Source organism: Pteropus medius, unplaced genomic scaffold, assembly GCF_902729225.1.
Source record: "Pteropus medius unplaced genomic scaffold, Ma_sr-lr_union100, whole genome shotgun sequence".
NCBI classification, from domain to species: domain Eukaryota; kingdom Metazoa; phylum Chordata; class Mammalia; order Chiroptera; family Pteropodidae; genus Pteropus; species Pteropus medius.
The window spans coordinates 8,293,890-8,315,174 of record NW_024344378.1 but is presented as its reverse complement, the minus strand read 5'-3'; the positions used below and the strand labels follow the sequence as shown (position 1 = coordinate 8,315,174).

Here is a 21,285-nt window from a genome sequence, read left to right as displayed (position 1 = left end):
AAATTCTGTTCACAGGATCCCTTTATATTTTTAGAAAGGATTTGGACTCCAAAGAGCTGTTGTGTATGTGGGTTATATCTACTGATATTTAAATTAGAATTCTATTTATATTTAAAATGACATTAAAATTAAAATTAACGCTTACAAACAAAAGAATACACAAGCTTACATTCCATTAGCCATCAGGGTGATAATGTCATCACATTGTGAAGCTCCTGGAAAACTCCACTGTAGGACATTCTGTCTCATGTAAGACAATGAGAGCGGGGAAAGAGGCAGATAACATTTTTGTATTACTATGCGAATAGTTTCAACTTGGTAGACACCCCCCACTCTACCTCCGTGCAGATCCAAAAGAATCTCCAAACCACACTTTACACTTTGAAAACCACTGAGGGTAGATAGATAGTAAATAACAACCCTTAGTTACGGCAATTCTTCTAAAGTTTTAAGTTGTAACCTATTAACTTACTTTAAGTACATTGTTTTTCCCTATTAAAAAAAAATCTGAAGGAACGAAAGACTTATTTATTCCCTCTCAGCACTAATTTTCTTTGTAGTGCACAGTTTCCTGGACAAAGATGGTATCAAACATTTACTGAGTAAACTGAATCCTTTCTGAAGTCTAGTGGATGGAGGAAGAGAAAACATCTTAAGGCAAAATTATTACCTCCCTACTATGGTAAAGACATGAACAACAAAATATATAATAGAAGTCTGATCTTCTCAAGTCAGTTAGATGTATCAAACAGACAAAAAGGTCCATTCCAGATATGAAATAAGAAAGAGCAAAAGATCTGAACAAGAGAAACAAGAAAAGAGTTAATATTTTAACTGTCCAGCTTTCTCATTTTTTCTAGCCAGATAAAAGTAGCAAAGCTTCTTCTGAAGTATAAATGATTTTAATATTGTGTCTCTTTCATTCTCTTAGTTCATTAATTACCTGAAGATGGAACTTATTAGATAAAAATATTTTTTAGATGACTTGTACTTGTATATGAGAAAAATCCCTATATTAATTTAGACCTATGCAAAAATAACAGAGAAATGAATAAAGCCTTACATTTACATAATTCTTTTCTCTAAAAACTTGAACTTTAGATATTTATTTCAGTCTCAAAAATAACAAGTTGCATGATTTGCCCAAGGATATACTAAATCAACAAATCAACAGTAATTTCAGAAATTCCTCATCATGTAATCCTACTGTTTCAGGGCAAGAGGCTGAATTTCTTTCAAGAAAAACCTTAAAAAAGCACAGAGAATATCCAAGGCTCCACCAATTATTACCATAGAGTCTGGTCTAATAAATGCTTGTTGACTGACATGAATCTTGGAATAACTGAGTCCAAATTCTAACTTCACAGTACTAAAAAATTAAAATATTTTGAGTAATTTATTCAAATATTTTAAGTAAGCAATTTACTAAAAAATGGCCTATAATTTAGATAAATTGTATTCATGTGCTTTACTGTGAACTGAAACTGTCACAAATTTTCTCCTACTTCACTAATCTTAAAAAATTTGAACTAAATTCAAATTATCCACCACTCCGGCATTAGTTTAAAAAAAAAAAGACATATTTTGCTATGAACGTATTTTAAATTCTTCCACATCGAGTTTGCAATTCTAGTCCTCATTAAAATCTAAAGTTAAATGCTGAGAACTAATAACTTTTCCAAATATTAAAATAGACCAGATATCACCTACCCTAAATTTTCCAGAAAATAATCTTATACTTAGTAATGGTGAGAATAAAATAAGATTTTCAACGCATTATAAAAATAATTATCTGACAATGAAATTGGTTATAATAGAATGGCTCTTACTTCAGCCACAGCAAGTTTCACAGAACTAAAAGTTATGAATTATTTACTTGCTTGACCAAATGACTAAGGTAGCAAGACTGTAGTCAGCAATCATGATCATCCTTAGTAATGAGTGTGAGTTTAATCTAGTATTCATGAGACTATCGTGTGCAAGTTGGCATACAACACAAACGCGAGGTGCACTGTTTAGTAGATATCGTTATCTGCATAAAATAGTTCTATCTAAGAACGGAATACAGTCATTTTTCAAAATTTAGATTCTTGTAGCCAGCTACTAAACAGAAATTATATCTCCTTATTATTGCTACTTAAGATTTTACAGCAAAAAGAATAGATGTCACTTATAACTGCAGATTATACAGGTAGGATAGGGAGTTGATCCTAGGAGAAACACCATTTCTAAACATACTTAAAGCCACAAATACCTGTTTTACAGGCTTGTACCTTACCAAGAAACCTAGTAAACAAAGCAGGTACTTATTACAAAAGAATAAACCCAACTAAAATATTTTACTGTGCTAATCACAGCATTTTTGTTTTTAAGTACATACTATTAAGAACTAATTATGCTAGAGAGTGGGAAACTTTATAGCTCTTTTACCAATGTAATGCAAATCAAAGCACAGACATTTCAGTATTCCACCCACCATATCATCAGTCCCACTCTCCCTGTAAAATATGAAGAATTCATGGGCATGAATACCCAATGTGTGATTAGAGAAGAAAGAAATACATGTTCCAAAGCACTCTGCTGATTTCATAATATTGGTAATTATGCCCAACCAGTGCAAATAAATTTTATTGTTATTCTATATCAGTCCAAAGAAAGTAAAACCTACAATTTATCAATATTGGCCTTTCCTAAGAATGTGGAATTAAAAACCAAGGCTTCTGGAGTGTCTTGCAAACACATTTGTTTTGTTTCTGCTTGTGTGTGGAAATGAGAGGAGGAGAGTTCATAAGGCGCCTCATAGGACCTGAAGTCAACACTGTGAAATGCTGAGGAGATCAATCAGCATAATTGCTGTGTGTGTGTGTGTGTGTGTGTGTGTGTGTGTGTGTGTGTGTGTGTGTTTGGGGAGGAGCACTCTTCTTCAATACTGATTTTACAATGAGAATTGGATTAAATATCACCAGCCTGTGTTTCTGACAACCTTCAACCATTAAAAAAAAAAAAGGTTAAGATATGTTCCATATAGTTTAAGAAATTCAAAGAATACAGGTATTCTTTAATTCAAAATCTCAGCATTTCAGTTACATGGCTGAGTTCACTTTGTGAAAGTTTATCAAGCATACCCTTAGGATTTGGGCAGTTTCTGTATACAGCCACGCAAACACACACGTACATACATACGCACACACATTGATAAAAAGTTTGTGCAAAATAAATTCAGGCATTTAAAGGACTAACGTGCTTTTTATATAGGATAGTCGAAAGGTGACATTTAAGCAGAGACCTGAAAAGTGATGGGGTGAACTCCTTGGCTCTCTGTGGGAAAAATACTCCTGAAGAACAAGTAGCAAAGGCCTTGTGATGGGCACATGCTTGGAGTATGAGAACAGCCAGGAGGCCAGAACAGTCTAAGTGAGAGGAAGAGTTATAGAAGACAACTCCAGAGCTAGAGAGAATGGCCAGGAGTGGAGTAAAGCAGTGAATGAGTTAGACCCATACACACTGCCTGGAGGGATGTCCACATTACACATACAAACCAATTTGCAGGGTCACATTTATATTCTACTCTTCCATTTTATTATGAAGGAGAAAGAGAGGGGAGAGGAAGAGGGAGAGGGAGAGAGAGGCACCTCCCCAGTAAATGAGACCTGTACATATGTGTTTCAGCATATAGTTAAGTGCACATCTCAAACTTAACATTTTCAGGGGTATGAAATTAAAAGGGAGAGGAATAGATTTTTAACTTCTTTTTGATCCTAAAAACTATTTGAATATCTGCAAAAACCTAGCCCCCCTCCCCCCAAAAAAGAAAGAAAAACGACTAAAAAACTTCAGAAGAAAAAAGTCTAGTATCCATACAAAGATGTAGGTAAAAAAATGTTTACAGTATCATTATTTATATTAGTGAGAAACTGAACAACAACAAAAAAAAACCAACAAGGAATCAGTTAACTTATGGTACATCTGATCAACGTAATTCTAAGCATCTGTTAAAACAATGAAGAAGGTATATTTAGAAAACCCAAGATACAGAAATCAAAAAGAAAAAAAAGGCAAGCTACTAACAGTACCAACTATGACTCTTTTTTTATAAATTAGAATGCTTTTAGAAAAAAATATGGAAGAATCGTCCTCAAATTTAATAGTTTTCTTTAAAGATATTACAGGAGAATTTTCATTTTGATATTTCATAGTTTTTAACTAAATTTTTATAATGAGCTTATCACTCATTTGAAAGGGAGAAAATTTGAATGTGTCACCTAGCAAATGTCTGACATATATCTAGTAAAATGTCTGACAAATGTAGGATAATCAATAAATGTGTATTTTCAATTGGTTACTAAAGGAAAGATACATTTATTCAGTAGGTATCATATGTGACATTTATTACATCCAATTAGGTATTATTCCCACTTCCATTTTACAGATACAGACAATGAGACTAAGGGAAGATAAGACCTTTTGCCCAAGGTCTCTGGCTCAGTATAGTGCTGAAGTCAGGTATACATTACTCCAAAGCTCTGTCTCCTGGAAGACAACTTAAGTGCTTCTCTATACCCTCAACTCAAAAGAATGAAATCATTCCCTAGTACTGGCAGTTTTTATTTAGCACCTGCTGTTGTACTCATCTGAAGGTAAATAATTAACACTTATACTTCATTCTTCCCTAGTACAAATAAAGTATGTGGTTTTATGCCAGTCTTAGCGATGTGGTAAGAGAGATTTTGAACTACTCTGTAAAACTTCTAATAACCAGGTGGTTGCTTTATGACTTTCCAATGAAGCGTGATGTGCTCTGATGCCATGCCAAAAGTGGGGTTAGGTCCTGTGACTTTCGGAAGGAATAAAGGGATTTACTAGCACTTGTTTTCCTGGTGACATTGTTCTGTGAAACTGGAGCATGTGATGAGAAGAAATGCTGGGTCAGTATTTAACTTCTAAACAAGGTATTTTTAGTGGTAGAAACTCTAACTTGAAATGTCAGATGTTCTTATTGAACAACTGATTCAAAATGTCTCAGCCTGCTACAAGGAATCTTAAAAGGGAGAGAGGTTGCACTTTCTTGGATAAAATTATGAAGTGCTTAATGTTTATTTTAGCATGTTAGTTTTAGTTATATTTATGGCAACAAAGTTGCATCCTTCTGTCTGTGTTTACTATCCAACTTGGAGTCTATGGACCCTCGACAGATTTTGACTGGACTATAAATTTCATGAAATTGAATGAAAACTTGTTTATGCATTTTTCTGCAGAGTATGTATGCAGTTTTCATTAGCTTTCCAAAAAGATAGTACCCTCAAAAAAAAGTCTGAAAGTGCCTTTTGACGTATATGCATATGTGTTCCCCTTTTTTGTAGGCATTTAAGCATAGTTTTTCATTTTTTAGATTTTTTTAAGAGTTTAGAGTAGGGATTAATAAACTTTTTTTTTTTTAATAAAGGTCCAGATAGTAAATATTTTAGAATTTGTGGGTGCGTGTGGTCTGTTGCAGTCTTCTTTTTCCTTTTTTGAACAACTTCACATGTAAAACATAACTGTAAAAACAATTCTTAACTTATAGGCCTAATATTGACTTGTTTGCAAACCCCTGGCTAAGAGTAACAGTTGGTTTATCTCTGCAGAAATAACATGGAATAGACTTTGGAAGTCCAGGAATTTTTTTTTTAAGAATTTGAGAAAGTCACTAACACCACTAAGTCTCAAGTTTCCATATCTGCAAAAATGAGATACCAACCTCTCCCACACAGCAGTTTTAACTATTTAAGTTAGATAGCAAGTGTATGGGACTGCCCACACAATACCTGACATATAGCTAGCAAAGTGATTTTATTATCCTGCCTCTGTATCATCTAATAGATCATTAGTAACATTTGTAAATCAAAATTAACTGTTTGATTAGGCATGCTCCTCCAATACAATCAACTTTATGTTGATCTGCTTTCGCTATTTCCAGGAACAAACTGGGGCTTTCCCAGAAAGCCAACAGACGTGTACATTACTGATTAGAATCTAAGTCTTCTCATAATTACTTTTCTCCCTTCAATGTGCAAATCAAATTTCTAGAGCAAAGATTTAATTTATCAATTCATTATTTTCTATCAAGTTTTTTAAATGCCTAAATCACAATAATTCAAAGTAGCTTTAAGAAAACTCGTCTTGCAAAAAGTAAAACCAGCACTAAACTAGAGTATATTTAGGTGTACTAGAGAACTTAAAGTCACAAAATATTATACAACACACAATAATTAGGTGTTCGCCTTAGCAAACTGATCTCTCCTCTTCTCGTTCCTCATAAAACTGAAGGTCTTAAATATATCCAGATGTCATTACAATGAGCTTTAATTGTTGTTTGTTTTCCTTAGAAAGACTCACCGCCTTGACAGCATGAACTATGTTACAACCATTTTTATCACCTTCACATTACCCACCCCAACGCTAAGTATTGGTCGTCTTCAGGAAGTAGTTACTGAAAATAAATTACTTTCGAAAACAATTATTTATCTCTAAGACAATGGTCTTTCGATTCCATTTATATAGATATTCATCTGAGCAGTAGCACGAGAGAAAGCACAACAGATAAAAAGTTAGCTACTACTACATCATTACGCCAGAATAGCTAGAGTGATAACACTAATGTTCTTGTCTCTGGTCTCCCAAAGTATCAAAGGTTAGGTTTCCTAACATTAGTAAACAAAACTATGATTCCTACAATCACTAAGGAATTGCAGTAACTTTTTAAAAGTATATTCTAGCCTAAGTAAAGACATCTTTTAAAAGCTGTCCATATATAGAAAGAAAAGTATGAAAAAGTCAATACATACAGTATATTACACTTAACTTTACAAATAATTTTGTCAGCTTGCAGCAAATTTACTTTGAAAGTTTTTAAGACATGGATCAAAACCACCTTTACTTCATATAATCAGTAAAATAAAAAAGCAATAATTAACATTAAATGTTTTTCCTCCTCATCTCAGAAGACCGAGGAAGAAATAATTTAATTGTAAACCACATTAATAAAATAAGAGGCTTTCCAGACCAAGCCTAATTTAGTTCTCTGAAATTAATGGTGTGTTTAGAGAAGATATAGATAAATACAAAGATGAAAAAAGCTCTAACTAAATACAGCCGTGTCCTTGCCTTTAGTGGGGACAGTGGCCCTCCTCAATTTCCAGTTACCAAGAATATTTGAAAATTTCCACAAATATATATTAGAACGTTTTTCAGGAGTAAAAAAACAGTTACTGTAAAAATAGTCATGTTCAGAATACATTCCATGAACTTGAAAAGGGACATTTCCTCCAAATATTGGTTCCTTACTCATTCATTAAATTCAAATAATGTCAATACGTAGATGCCCGCTCCTGTACTTGGAGACCAGAGAAGTGAAAAGCAGCCATTATCTACTTTACTATCACTATACTACAGAGAAATAGAAAATGCTTCAAGAGATTTATAAAAAATTCTGGCAGAATTAAAAAAAATTCAACATGACTTTCATAAAATAAAATTGCTCAATGAAAGTCCTTTTAAAGATATAATGTTTAAAAGGGGTAAAAATTATCATTCTCTACTATCTAGCTATTAATTCCCATTTTCACTGATTAGAAACAATAATGTTCCCCATTAAGTAAGGGTCTCAAATTCACATGAAGGCAGGTCAGGCAACTACCATTAGTTAAGTGTAGCAAGTAAGTGGGAACTATAAACTACATACAAGGGCTTCGTGCAGGTGCTACTGGACTCCATTTCCCCATCCTATTATTGCTACAGAATGCAGCCCTGGTGATACAAAGTCTTCCAATTTTTCCTAAGAGAAGCCAGAAATCCAAACTATGCAAAATCTTCCATTTTCAAATGTTGGCAAATAAGAAACAAACTAACAAAAAAACACAATGCAGGCCAAATAAAAAGTACTTGCAAACTGAGTTTGGCCTTACAGTATGCTACCAGTGCTAGCTACACAGCAATACCCTAGGAGCAGAAGCCTCAGTAAGAACCTCAAATATTCAACTCCTAGACCCTAAACTCCCAAGACTATTTATTATACTCAGATTTCATGATGGATTCTTCATGTAGTCAAGAACATTAGTGGTAATTTTTCTCTTGAAGACTAATTTTGGGGTTAATTTTTTAAAAAAATACTACATTTCAGGAAAAAAATAAAACAACTAACATTGAGGTGGCTAGATTTAGAATTCCATTATTAAAGTTAGAATTATAATATGTAGAAAATGTATACATATTAAAGCTCATTTAAAAAATATTATAATGTTTTACAAACTGTGTTAGTTGGGTAAAATGAAGTGTCAATCAGCTGGGTCCTTAGAAAGCACTCACTTGAGATTCTTAGCATCTCTAGAAGAAACATCAGGAACTGGCAGTCCTGATGAGCCACCTTCACATGAAAATGGTAAAATAAATAAAGGAAGGAAGAAGTGACAACAATGTTAATTGGCAAGATACTTCTGTTACCTAGGTGCCAAAGGATAGGAAGACTCGATACAATTTTCTTTACTGCTTTAGCTCTACTAAGTAGATTAGATGGCTAAAAAGGATAAACTAGCAAGACCTTCTATTTGGAAACAAATTTACTGTATTAAAAAAGAAATGCTATGTGAGTCAGTAACCAAAGATTTAATCCCTTAACAACAAGGCAGTTTAAGAAAAAGTTTAAGAAAAAGGCAGCCTGGCTTTATTAGAGCTGGATTTCACAATTTGACAGCTGTGTGACTTGAACCACTCTGAGCACCATTCCCTTAGCTATAAAAAAGGCTAACTATTAGCTACTTTAATTCTCATTAGAATTGTGATACATCTTAAAAGTGTTTTAATTCATTCTCTTAGCTGAAACTTGAATCTGCGCCACTTTAGTAGTTTAAAACACTTCTGGTTGAACAGCTACACAGACAAGAAAACTCAACCCTTGCTTAAATCAGTCTTTTTCACCATCTCACTTGTTTTCTTTTACTAAACTAAAATCACCTTCTTAGTTACTTCTACCCTATCAATCACTTTCTAGTTTAAATATTGGTAAAGATGGCTAACTCAATTCTCACTAAACTCTAAGCTCTGCAAGGATTAAAGTTGCTCAGTATGAAAGCCCCAGTACCTAGAATACTAAGCACATAGTGGTTGTATGATAAATATTTGCAGACTGAGTGATACATTCTGTACATTCTGTGACTACTGAAAGGCCTTCTAATATAAAAAGCATAAATGTGTACATTTCTGGAGGTGATCATTTAATGTTTAAGGTTTAAAAGTCGAAATACCATACTAACCCAAGCACAAGCTATGTTTTTTAAAAATCCTTTGGATATAGTAAGTGAAAGCATTTTGCTATATTTTAAATGATGATGCTATTCGATGATACAGATGATAAAGTTCCTTCAAAGCAATAAACCTATTACTGGCTCCATAACTCTTATTCATAATTTCCTTCAGATTTAACTGAATTCCAAGTCTGAATAAAAAACAAAAAACAAAAAACAACCTCTCAAAATGATATGCAACCTCACTGCCATTGGCTATTCTGCAAATAACCTCCAAATAATAACAACTCAGTCAAATGTTATCTGAAATTTACCCAGAAAATATCAGAATCGAAATTGCCACAGACTATTAAAATCTGTAACAACTTTTCACATGACTTTCTTAGCAATATGCTGCTATAAATCTCTCACTGCTTACTAGAACTCATTTATAATTTAGTCACTTAAATTCCAAAGCTCAAAGAACTGGTTCCATAAAGTATGTTCTACTTCACAGAACAGGAAATCAAACACAGTGAGCATCCAGTCCACTATTCTCTGCAAATAAATCTATGGAAGCATTTCCATTCTAAAGCAAATCTCTCCTGCCACCTGACAGTTTTAAGCTGTCACTCTGGGCTATTAGCTTAAACAAAACATAATTAGTAAGGTAAATCTGCCACATACACAAGTCAGTAATCCATCTCAAATCCAAACATAAAATATTTCTGGATTATCTGGGTCACTGATGCTTGAGACTGTGATAGAAAATTAGTGATCTAGAAATAGGCAACTTCCACTAAAGGGCACTGGGTAAGGCAAATACCAGATTGATATAATTTTATAATAAAGGACAAAACCAAAAAGGTCAAACATTTTAATGAACACAAAGTAAGACTGAAGGTGATATTAAAAATTCATGTTTAGAAGAAATAGCCATGTATGACCATTTCCACTCCAATAACAACAAGCCTTCCCCAGACCCAAGTCTCGTTTTACAAAACTTCCTTTCTTCTTCCACTTCTTCTATATTTAAAACAAAAACAAAAAAAAAGCAAAAAAACTTGAAAATGAATCAAACACTATATCACATAAAATTAAACCACCAAATACAAGACAGCTTTTAAAAATTAAAATCACTACCTATCATTAAAATTCTACCTGCAGGGTGATTTCAGGTACTGTGTGAAGAACTTACAGCCATAGAGAGCTGACACACGAGGGGCAGAGTCTGGGTGGGTCTGTGCTACCCAACCTATGCTGAAAGGGCAGATGACGTTGACATAAAATGTACACAGAACTACAGTATGCACAGGCTCCCAACTCCTTTCCAATTTGCCATGGAAACGTATTCCTTTACAACAGACACTCTCTCTTCCTGAAAGTTGTCATAGCAAAAACGACCTGCAGTTGTAAAATATAACGGCCCTGGCCTTACCGGCACATTCTTCCTGCCTGTACTTTGTGTCCAGGAACAATTTCTCAACGTGGCCAGGGTGATGCTGCAAAGTGCTCTCAGTGCAGCAACCACACATAGGAGGAAGAGTTTCTCAACAGCCCCAGAGCGGACCCTGGGGATGCGGGTGGATTTCCCTTCTATTTTCGGCATGCTGCTTCCACCCATGCTGACAGCAGCCTGCGTGCCCGAGAACGTGCCAAAAGGTTTCTAGTTCACGTTAACGCCCTTTGGGAGCAAAGGTGTGCACTCCTGGCCGTTATCCCGGGCCCTGTCCAGGGTTGGGAAGATCCCTAGAAAGGCAGGGGCCGGGGAGAAGCCTTTGTCCTTCCCACGCCACAAGGCAGCAGCCTCCCGCCAGGCCCAGACTCCCAGCAGCCAGGTCCCCGCACCTGTGGGATACCTCTCCCCCACCCGCCTCTCACCTGATCTTGTAACTCGGAAGGGTGTGCTTGCGCTTGATGATTTTCTTGAGCTGGTTGACGATGATGGAGGTGAGCTGGGGCATGGGCCGCCCTTCAAACTGGGAACGCACCTCGAAGTCGATCAGCGGGTCCTCCACGAAGGAGAAGAACCAGTGGGTGAAGGGCACGCGCGTGAGGACGAAGCGCAGCCTCCCCACCACTCGGGACAACTTGACGAACAGGTAGGCGGACTTGCCGAAGACTAAGTCCACGTCGATGGCCAGGTGGAAGCCCCCGTTGTACTCCACCTCTGCCTCGAAGGCCAGCTCCTCGGGGCAGGTGGCGGGCAGCGCCTCCCCCTCGGGGCCGTCGGGCTCTCCGCTGGCCGAGGGCACCACGGGCCGGACGAGCCGGATGGTCTTGATGAAGGGCACTGTTTCGCCCAGGAACACGTCCCGCAGGCTCAGCCCCTCCAGCAGGCGCCCGGCCGTCTTGGTCTGCAGCAGCTCCTCGAACTCCACCTTGATCTTCTTGGTGACCCAGCGGCGGGCCAGCGCGGTGTCCCGCAGCTCCCGGAACAGGAACAGGATGGTGGCGTTGAGGAAGTAGCAGGTCTCCCGCGTCGGCGGGGCGGGGGTCTCCGGGGTCGGGGTCGCGCCGCCCTCGGGGGGCCCGCCCGAGGGCTCCTCAGTCCCGCCGGCGCCATAAAGATACTCCCTGAGGGCCAGGCCCGGCACCGGCTTGATGTAGCGGAAGCCGTCGCCCGCGCGGGCGGCCTCGTCCGGCGGCGGCTCGGGCTGTTTGCGGTAAAGCAGCAAGAACTGGGTTAGGAGCGTGAGGAAGGAGCCCAGCACGGCCGACACCAGGATCATGAGCAGCAGCCCCATACCGCCACCGCCACCGCCACCGCCGCCGCCGCCGCCTCCGCCAGGGCCGCCCGGGCCACAGCTCCCGCGCCCACAGCGCCGCTTTCTTCACGCCGCCGCCCCCCCTGCCTCCATCTTGAGGACATCGGGCGGCGGGGTCGGCCGAGCGGCTCCCAGGGCCTGGTCCCGCGCCTCCGGCCGGCGCCCTGCGACGCCCGAGCCTGCGGCGGCCCGCGACTCCTCAGACGCTCCGGGAGGCGGCTGCTGTGTCGGCGGAGGCGGGAGGGGCGGAACGGCGGCTCTCTCCGGCCTCCGCTCATTGGACGAACGGCGCGTGACGTCAGGAGCGTACTCGCTCCCGGCGGCGTCGCTTGGCAGCCGGCGCCTCGGCGCGCGTACGCGACCGGGTCCTTTTTCCCATCTCCGGCTCCCTTCCAGCCCCGCCCCCCACGCCAACACTCCAGTCCCCCCGATCCACGTGGCTGTCACTTTTGGAGCAGCTGTCGAAATAGGAGCGGATAACTGGGGCCACCAGTTGGAGGATAAAAAGGCCGGGCGCGGATGGCCTGGCACGTTTTTTGATCTTGGTCATCCTCTTATCTACTAGTGCTCCCATCCCGCCTCAGCGGCCGTGGTCCCTGTGGGTTACCTCTGCTGCAGTGTGCTTCTTTCACTAGCGACCCTGAGAGATGGGCTAGCGGAGGCTTTCCTTGCAGGGCAGCGCTGCAGAAGATCTGAATTGGCCATTTGGAGACTTCCTAAGCCAAGGACAAGAGAGGACTGACTGTCTCTGAGACCTTCATCGCTGACCAGCAATCCGACCATCAGATGCTTTTCTGCGTCTGGGGAGGGTGGGCCCTGAGAAGGAGGGAGAGAGAAAAAAAGATATAAGATTTAGCACCTAAGTGGACAGTTGAAATTTAAATGAGAAGAAAGTAAGTAAAAGAGCTGGGACAGGAAAGGTGAATGAGATGAATTTGCCAGATGATTGGAAAATGAACAGTGGCTCACTGTCAGGCTCTTGCAGAGGGTTAAGCCCCGTGTGTATTACCACGTTTAGTCCATCTACGAGGCAGTTATTGCTTGCCCCCACCCATTTTACAGATGCAAACACTGGCACACCGAGGCAAAGAAAATTGCCTGGGGTGACGCAATGGAGCCTGATTTGTCTGACATTAACCCAAAGCCCTTGGTCACTTCTCTGTACCATGACACCAAGATTGGTAGAGTTGAAAGGGGGCTTATCAGTTCCCTGATGCACAGGAAGGAGGAACTGGGAAGAGGGGGTCAGAAAAGATTTAAAGAGGTTTTGCACAGGGTAGCACCTTGACCAAAGCCATAGAGTTAATGAAGCCAGGTTGCCCAGCAACGTTGTTATTCCTCATGCCCTCTGACTGCTTGGTTGTTACATCATAAATGTTATGTGGCTCCGATTACATAGACACCACAACAGTTCTCCCTCTACACCTGCAAGGGTCAGAGATTCCATACCTAAAAGTCAGACCAGTCCCGGATGGCCCTGAGGAGCAAGGGCAGGGCTCCTCTCTAGCCCTCGAAGATCTTCTAGCCAGTGTTTGTCTTGAGTCTTCTGGAACAAAAACAGTTCGGCCCCATTCTAACCAGGCTGGAGCATGTTCAGAACTTGGGAACCAGGCCCATCTCATCGCACTCAGGCCCAGGTATAAGACCAGATGGCTTGTTTACTCCGAAGATGTGAGACAGGTGCCTGCTGAGGAACGAGGCTCAAACCCTACATTCCACATCCGAACGAAGTCTAAGGCCCTGCTGGGGTTTCTGGGAGCTCCAGGCAACTTGTTTTGCAGTTATCTCTGGCTCCTGGCCTCTGCTTCTGGGATGCTGCCTCAGTTCTACACTGTTTCAACCCAGATGAAAAATGTAGACCCTTCCTTGATTTCCACCAAAAGCCTTGTTTATAGCACTTATGCACCATTGTAGAAAATGTCAATGAAGCTAGAGAAGGTGCGGAGCAAAAAAATCGTTCCTCATATTACTGAGATACGAAATCCTCAAACTGTATGCTAAGCCCTCCCGCATCTTAAAATATTCCGAAACCACCTCCTCACCTACAGGGTAAGTAGGTGGTTTTCCTGAGAGAGAGTCCTTGGTGTCACACGCCATCTCACAGGGTCCTCCTCCTCCTCTCCACCTCCCGCCTCTTTCTTATTCCTCAGATGACCTCTGGGAACCTCTAATCTTTGAAATCCATTTGATTCCACAGTAAAACTTGTCTCCCGAGGGGTGCACTCCGAATCCATGGAGGAGCTCAGCACAGCTTTGGGGAAGATAAAATGTTTTTCTTGTATTAAAAATGGTAATACCATTTTTTTGGTATTATTTATTGGTATGGTACCAAATATTTGGTAATTATTTGGTATTATTTTTTGGTATGGAGGAAAATGGCACAGACTTGCAGAGAGATGTAGAGACAAGTTAATGGATGGGGACGGGGCCAGAAGGAATGAGAGAGAGAAACAGCTCTCTCACTCCTAGGTTTCTGAGAGATCACCAGCTGAACATCTTGCAGCTGAGTTCCCAGAGATTCCCCAGTCTCCTTAACATAAATACAATTTCAGTTAACTTAGCTTGAAGCAGTTTCTATTCCTTGCAATCGGAATATAGAAACAAATAATACCAAATTAATTGACCATTTACAATAATAGTAGTAATATTTATAGAGAATTAACTATGTGCTAGGCACAGTATTAAGCATTTTGTGTGCCTCATCTCTTTAAAAATCCAAATGTCAGGGAGTGTTGACCCTGTCCCTCCTCTCAGGCCTGGGGTAGCCATTGTCTGCCAGCTTAAGAGCTTTGCTGCTTTTAAATTTCACTAGGTCATTCAGCTAACCCAGGGTTTCTTTCCCTCAGCACTATTGCCATTTGGAGCCGGAAGATGCCTGTGCATTGCAGGAGGCGATGCTGTATTAACAGAAGCTTATTATTTTTAATAACATTCCCTAGGAGAATGTAAATTCAGCAACCTTTTTTTCCCCCTTTAATATTAATGCTGGTTCATAGAAATTCAAGAGTCTGAGAACTTTTGGCCCCAGCTTGAAAATCTAAGTAGGTATTTGAAGGAAGAAGGTACTTAGCCTGCCTGCTGACCTTTTAATGAGTTTTAAATGACATCATTGAAATTAAGCTGCCCCAACAGCCTTCATGAGAAGTATCTATTTCAAGGGTAAAGGCTGTTGAATACAGGAAGATGCAAGACAAGCATTCTCACCAACTAGATAGAGGCATGGATCACTTCTGCTGCTAAACTCCCAATCCTTTCTGGTCACCACCAAAGAGGATGAGAAAGCCAAAGCATATGCATAAGGAGAGTTTATAAGTAGTGCGACACCTTGATAAAAATAATATAGTAATATAAAATAATGCAAATATAGCAAAATATGGGGAAGGCATAGAGAAGTTTAGAATGATTGCCTAAAAATAATACATTAAACTGTTTTGTGAACTGTCAGAATTCAAATTCAACAACTATTTTTGAGCATCCAGCATGAGTTCTGCGAATACTGAATGAATAGGGCCGAGTCCCTGCCACTGGGGGAGCCAGGTCCAGGTGGAAGCAGACAGACACCTACGTAACTGATGGGAAGAGACAGTATTCAGTGTATTGTGGGCCCACAGCCTTCTGGTCCAGGGACAGGGACAGTCGATTGCAAGGAATAGAAACTGCTTCAAGCTAAGTTAACTGAAATTGTATTTATGTTAAGGAGACTGGGGAATCTCTGGGAACTCAGCTGCAAGATGTTCAGCTGGTGATCTCTCAGAAACCTAGGAGTGAGAGAGCTGTTTCTCTCTCTCATTCCTTCTGGCCCCGTCCCCATCCATTAACTTGTCTCTACATCTCTCTGCAAGTCTGTGCCATTTTCCTCCATAAGGCTCTTGGTTCCTACTTCCCCATAGCCTCAGCGTGCAGGCAGCTTTGGAAGGTACCAGCTCTGTACTCAAATCTAGAGGGTCTTATGTTTCTGGTGCCTATTGTGACTTGCTATTTCAATTTCGGGTGCTGGGAGAGAAACTCCAGATAAGCTCTACTAATCTTATTATCTACGTCCAAGTTTGCCTATTCTGGGCTGCCAAGGACGGAGAGAGGATCGAGAATTAGCATAGATGGGCAATTCTAGCTTAAATGGAGGACGAAGGCTGGGGAAGGTGGGCAGCTTCTTGGGGCAAATGAAATTTACATTGGTCTTTGATAATTAGAAGGGCATTCTAATCAGGTGGCCAAAGTTCAGAAGTTGGAAATCCAATAGAGTTTAGGGAAACCGAGCCCAGGATGGCTGGAGAGTGGTATAAATAAGGTCAGTGCAGAGAGGAAGAGATAGAGGTAAGACCGTAACGTAGGATTGAGCCAAATTATGTAGGGCTGGAGTATCAGGGCAAGTTTGGCTTCTATTTTGCAGTCTTTGTGAAGTCACCAAAGGAATAGCATGATTTTAATCCTTTTCCTTCCACCGTCCAAGTCACACTGTTGCTAGAGTGATCTTACTCCAGTACAAATCTGATCTTGTCACTTGGTTGCTAAAAATTCTTCAATGGCTCCCCACAGCCATATTAATAATAATGGCTATCATACATCAAGAGCATAATAAATGGGAAGCATTGTGCTAAGCACTTTAGAAGCATCTACATTCTCTCAATTGCCCTTTGGGGTAGGTATTACTATCTCCATTTTATGGATGGGGAAACGGACACGATGCGGATAAATAACCTGCAGATTTCACTACATTATGTGAGAAATGCGGGCAACCTCTAAGAAGCTGGAGAAGGCGAAAACACGGATTCTTCCCTGGAGCATGCAGAAGAGAACTCAGCTCTGCCAACCCCTTGCTTTCAGTCCAGTGAGATCTGCTGGAGGTTGGGCATTTGACCTCCAGGAATGTAAGATAATTAAATCTGTGTTATTTTAAGCCACTAAGTTTGTGGTGATTTGTTATAGCAGCCACAAGAAATAAATACAGTTCCCACTCTCAAGCCAGGTAAAAGCCAAATGATCTGGCCCGTGTTGCCTCTGGGGCCTCACCTGCCACTTTCCACCTCATTCACTCTTCAGTCACACTGCCCTCCTGTTCCGGCCATACAGCTTTGTAGAATGAATGCATGTTTTTGAAATTTGGTTTCCCAGAAGAGAGGAGAGGTGACTAGCCCATGATCCCCAACAAGGATTTGAACCTGGGACTCTTTCTCCACTACCAGTAGGTTATTATTTCTGTGACACTTAGCTTTCACTTCAGCTTCCTCTACAGAAAGTCTTGAGATTAAATGTCCCCTGGCCACCTAACAAAGTGTTTAAATTCCCTTTCAATGAGAGAATCTTTATTTTATGTTGACTATAAGAGTGGTTTGCTAGATGTGTGAAATTCAATGACAGAAACAGTTCTTTAAAAGGCAGAGGAAGAAATTTCCAGAGCATCAGATTGTACTGATCAAGACAGGCAAATTCCTTAGAAGAAAAGACAGGCCTGGCTTTTCTTCAGACTGGAGGTTAACTGCATTTCTATTTATACCCTGGGATGTAGAGTGAGCTGCATGGAAACCTGGACACATTTCTAAGTGTTGTTGGCTATATCAATCTGAGTGCAAACAGCCCTCTTTTTTTTTTGTTTCCAAATGAGAAAGTTTGATTCGTGAGCTTGCAGCCACTCAGCAGGGGGCTTCTACCGGACATTTACGCAGAGTCACTTCAGGGTTACTCTGATCAGCCCCCACTGTGTCCAACTGATATGTGTTGGAGGTCGTTCTGGGACTGATTTCTGGTTCAGTCAGCTCTGGTCATGAGAGCAGAGGTGGCTTTCCCTTCAAAGCTTGTGGGTACCAGCCTGGCACATATAGCAGGCCTATTCTGTTATTTGGATTTTTTTTTTTTTTTTTGTCTGCTAGCGTTCCTCTCTTTTGTGAACTCTGCCTTCTAGCTTGTGCTCTCTGGGTTCTCATTTCCAGGCCCCATCCCCCTGGCCTCAAGGATAGGCATGTGATCCACGTTTGGCCAATTTATGGTACCTAAACCCTTCGACAAAGATTGTTCTAGAGAGAGTGGACATAGGACTCAAGCAGGGCTCATTAGAATCCAATTCTGAGACTAACATACAGACCTTAGGAAGTAGACTCTCTTCTTCTTCTGGGGTGGCCAACCTTGGGAGAACACGAATCTGGAGTGGCCCCATGGAGAAAGCTTGTTTGTGCAGGAAGCTAAGCAGAGTTAAGCTAAGATAAGAAGTGAATGGAGGTTCTTGAGATGGGGAGTCCCTGGTTCAAGTGATGTAGGCTCTGTTTTCCGTTGCTCTTTCTTGCATTCTCTGAGCCTCCCCACTGCCCTTCCTGGCTAGGTGAACCAATACTTTCCCTTCCTGCTGTATAGAAGTCTTATATTGTGTTTCTGTCACTGGCTCCCAAAGAAGTCTGGCTAATACAAGTAGGAGGAAAATAATGGGGCCCCCTGCCACAGCCAAGTGGGGACTTAGAATCTATTCCTGTGGAGGTTAATGCCAGGGTCTTCGGAAGGCCTGGCCCGGGACATCCAGAAATGTAAGTATGTATTTGGCCCCTGAATGTTCCTTATGAAAATCAGATCCTATTATTCCCTATCCCCTTCCCTCTTAAAACATTTTGATGGCTTCCCACGGCTGTGAGGATACAGGGCACAATCCTCAAGAGGCTTACGAGGCCTGACCTCCATGGTCTGGATCAGGGGTCTGCAACCGTTTTCTGTAAAGGGCAGTGAGTAAATATTTTAGGTCTTGGGGGCCATAAGGTATCTACCATAACTATTCAACTCTACCATTGTAGCTGAAAGCAGCCATGGGCAATAAGTAATCAAATGAGAGTGGCTGTGCGCCAATAAAACTTTCTTTACAAAACTAGGTGGTGGGCCACAATTTGTCCACTTCCTGGTCTGGAAGGTCTGGAACTTTGATATGTATATATATAGATAGCCTCACTGGCCTCCAGTCAGAATCTTCAGGCTTCAACCCACAGGCTCCCTCCCCTCTCAAGGCTCTCAGCCTAGAATGTTCTCCTGAACCTTTGTTTGGTTAACCCCTACTACTACCCAGATTACTGCTCAGGTGTTGCTTCCTCTGGGAAGTCTTCACTGATACGCAGAGACTGGGCCAGATTCCCCAGTACATGCTTTCCTAGGGCACCCTAGCCCTCCTTCATGGCATTTGTGCTGTAGTTGTACTTTTCAGTATTTCATGTTCATTTGCTGTCTCCCCACTGGATGCTAATTTCCATAAAGACAAGGCCCTGTCTGTTTTGTTCAGTACCTAGCATAGAGCTTAGTGCATTGTAGTACCGTAATATGTACTTGCTAGAAGAAACGGGGTGAGGGAGAAGAGAGGGAGCATGGGAGGGAAGGAAGGAGGGAGGGAGAGGAGGAGAAAGAAAGATAGAGGGAGGAAAGAAAGGAAGAAGGAAACAATCCTCTGAATTTTCCTGTTAAATGACTGAACATTCAAGAGCAACGAAAATGAATGGATATTTTTCTCATCTGCTCATTGCCGAAATCAGTAGAACATGAAGGCTCAGTGATACTGGCATTTCTTTTTGTCCATTCAGATATTTGGTAGTTTTGGGGGCTTGCGGATGTTCCCTGGAGGCGACATCTGATCTCTGGCTTGACAGTGATGCTGGTGGGGACTTTTTTCTTGCAGCCCTTTCTCTCAATATCCTGACCCTCCTGCACTGTCTTCCCTGTGTCCAAGTTCTTCTTAAGAGATGCCAGTCAAGGTCAGCTCTACCAAAGTGCCTTTTCCCAAAGTCGCTCAGACCTCCTGGGGTCAGATTTCAGCTCCAGGACTTAATGGTTATATGAGCATTTAAACTTGCCAAGCCTCAGTTTCCTATGTGTAATGTAAGGACAATAAAATTATCTATGATGCAGGATTATTGAAAGGATTTAATGAGATATTATGTAGAAATTACTTAATATAAAGTCTGACATACTTAGTGTCAATAAGTTAACTATTAATTTTAGGAAAAGAACAATCTAATTATTTAATTGAAGCAATCAGGCCCATCTTTAAAATATGTGGGGTCAGGCCTAGAGTACAAAAGTTCTAAATGTTTAAAAGTTACAAATCAAGCTGTTAAATTGAATTTGTCTTCTCCCTCTGCATTGATAAATATGGCTTCATAATGGCAAAATTATTTTAAAATGTAAAACTATAGTTTTTATATGACCGAAGGTTGGAAAAATATCAAAGGCAACTGAATTTAATTATTATTGTGCATGTGCTATCGACAGCCCAGAAATATTTGGAGGAGTGATAAAATAAAGGCATATTTTATGAATCATCATATATTCTGTATGAATAATTCGTTTTTATGCCAGAAAAAAAATCACTAGTTATGTAATTATAATCAAAATTTACATACCATTGACAATAAGTATCTAAAGGATTAAAATTAATGTTTAATTATAATCAAAGATTATCAAATTTGAATATATTTCATAAAAATGTAAATGAAAGTAAATATGAAAAATAAGAATGAAATATCTTAGAAGAAAATTTATTTATTTATTTATTTATTTATTTATTTATTTATTTATTTATTATGGTGACATTGATTAACAAAATCCAGTAAGTTTCAGGTGTGCAATTTAGCAGTAAGGCACATATATATATATATTGCATTGTGTGAAAATTTATTTATTAAAGCATGAAAAATCTTAACATTAAAAGGCAAAGTAGATATCGTAATAATGAATAAAAAGTTATTTAAAAAGTGTTTAAATAAAGCTATAGTTTTTATTTGACATTTCAAAAATGGAATTAACTCTTAATAAATATTTTTACAAAAATAAGACTATTCACAAATCTAGCATTTATTTTCTTAATTTAGTTACCAATATAAATAATCAGCACATTTCACCCATTATGCCTAGGTTTACATATATATTTACAAGTAATACAAACTTTTTTTAGGCAAAAGCACAAATTCAGTCCCCCACAACCACAAATTATGCAGTCGAGTTTCCCACATTTGGGGAAACCACTGGGGTTGATGGGTGACCTTGCCTTGGAAAAATCACCTTCATAATCACGGTATCTCCTCTACCAGGTAAGTGTGAATTGTTCACTATTATAGTCTGTTTCTCAGCTGCCAATGTGCACTTCTTTTGTGATTATGCTAGTCCCAAGAGTGGATGTTTAGGTTGGAGTATTAACATGCCAGTGCTCAGCACCAGGGCCCAAGTGACAGAGGCATACACATGTTTTTTAATGTATGTGTGTGTGATGGCGTGCACAAGCGTGTGTGTGTGTGTGTGTG

General features: G+C 40.2%; 1 protein-coding gene and 1 pseudogene across 2 annotated transcripts in view; both read right to left on the bottom strand.

Annotated features, from left to right (window-relative positions):
* The window catches only part of PDZD8 (PDZ domain containing 8), a 65,558-nt gene extending 53,297 nt beyond the window's left edge, over positions 1-12,261 (bottom strand). The window contains exon 1 of one of the 2 annotated variants that reach the window (XM_039871085.1): positions 11,139-12,261. In XM_039871085.1, the coding sequence (XP_039727019.1) occupies positions 11,139-12,004 (866 nt within the window). In that variant the 5' untranslated portion in view covers positions 12,005-12,261. The remainder of the gene's footprint in view (positions 1-11,138) is intronic. The other variant, XM_039871084.1, reaches the window with a different exon arrangement.
* Positions 12,262-20,936: 8,675 nt separating this feature from the next.
* On the bottom strand, positions 20,937-21,083 carry LOC120609753 (uncharacterized; annotated as a pseudogene).
* Between the last annotated feature and the right edge of the window lie 202 nt (positions 21,084-21,285).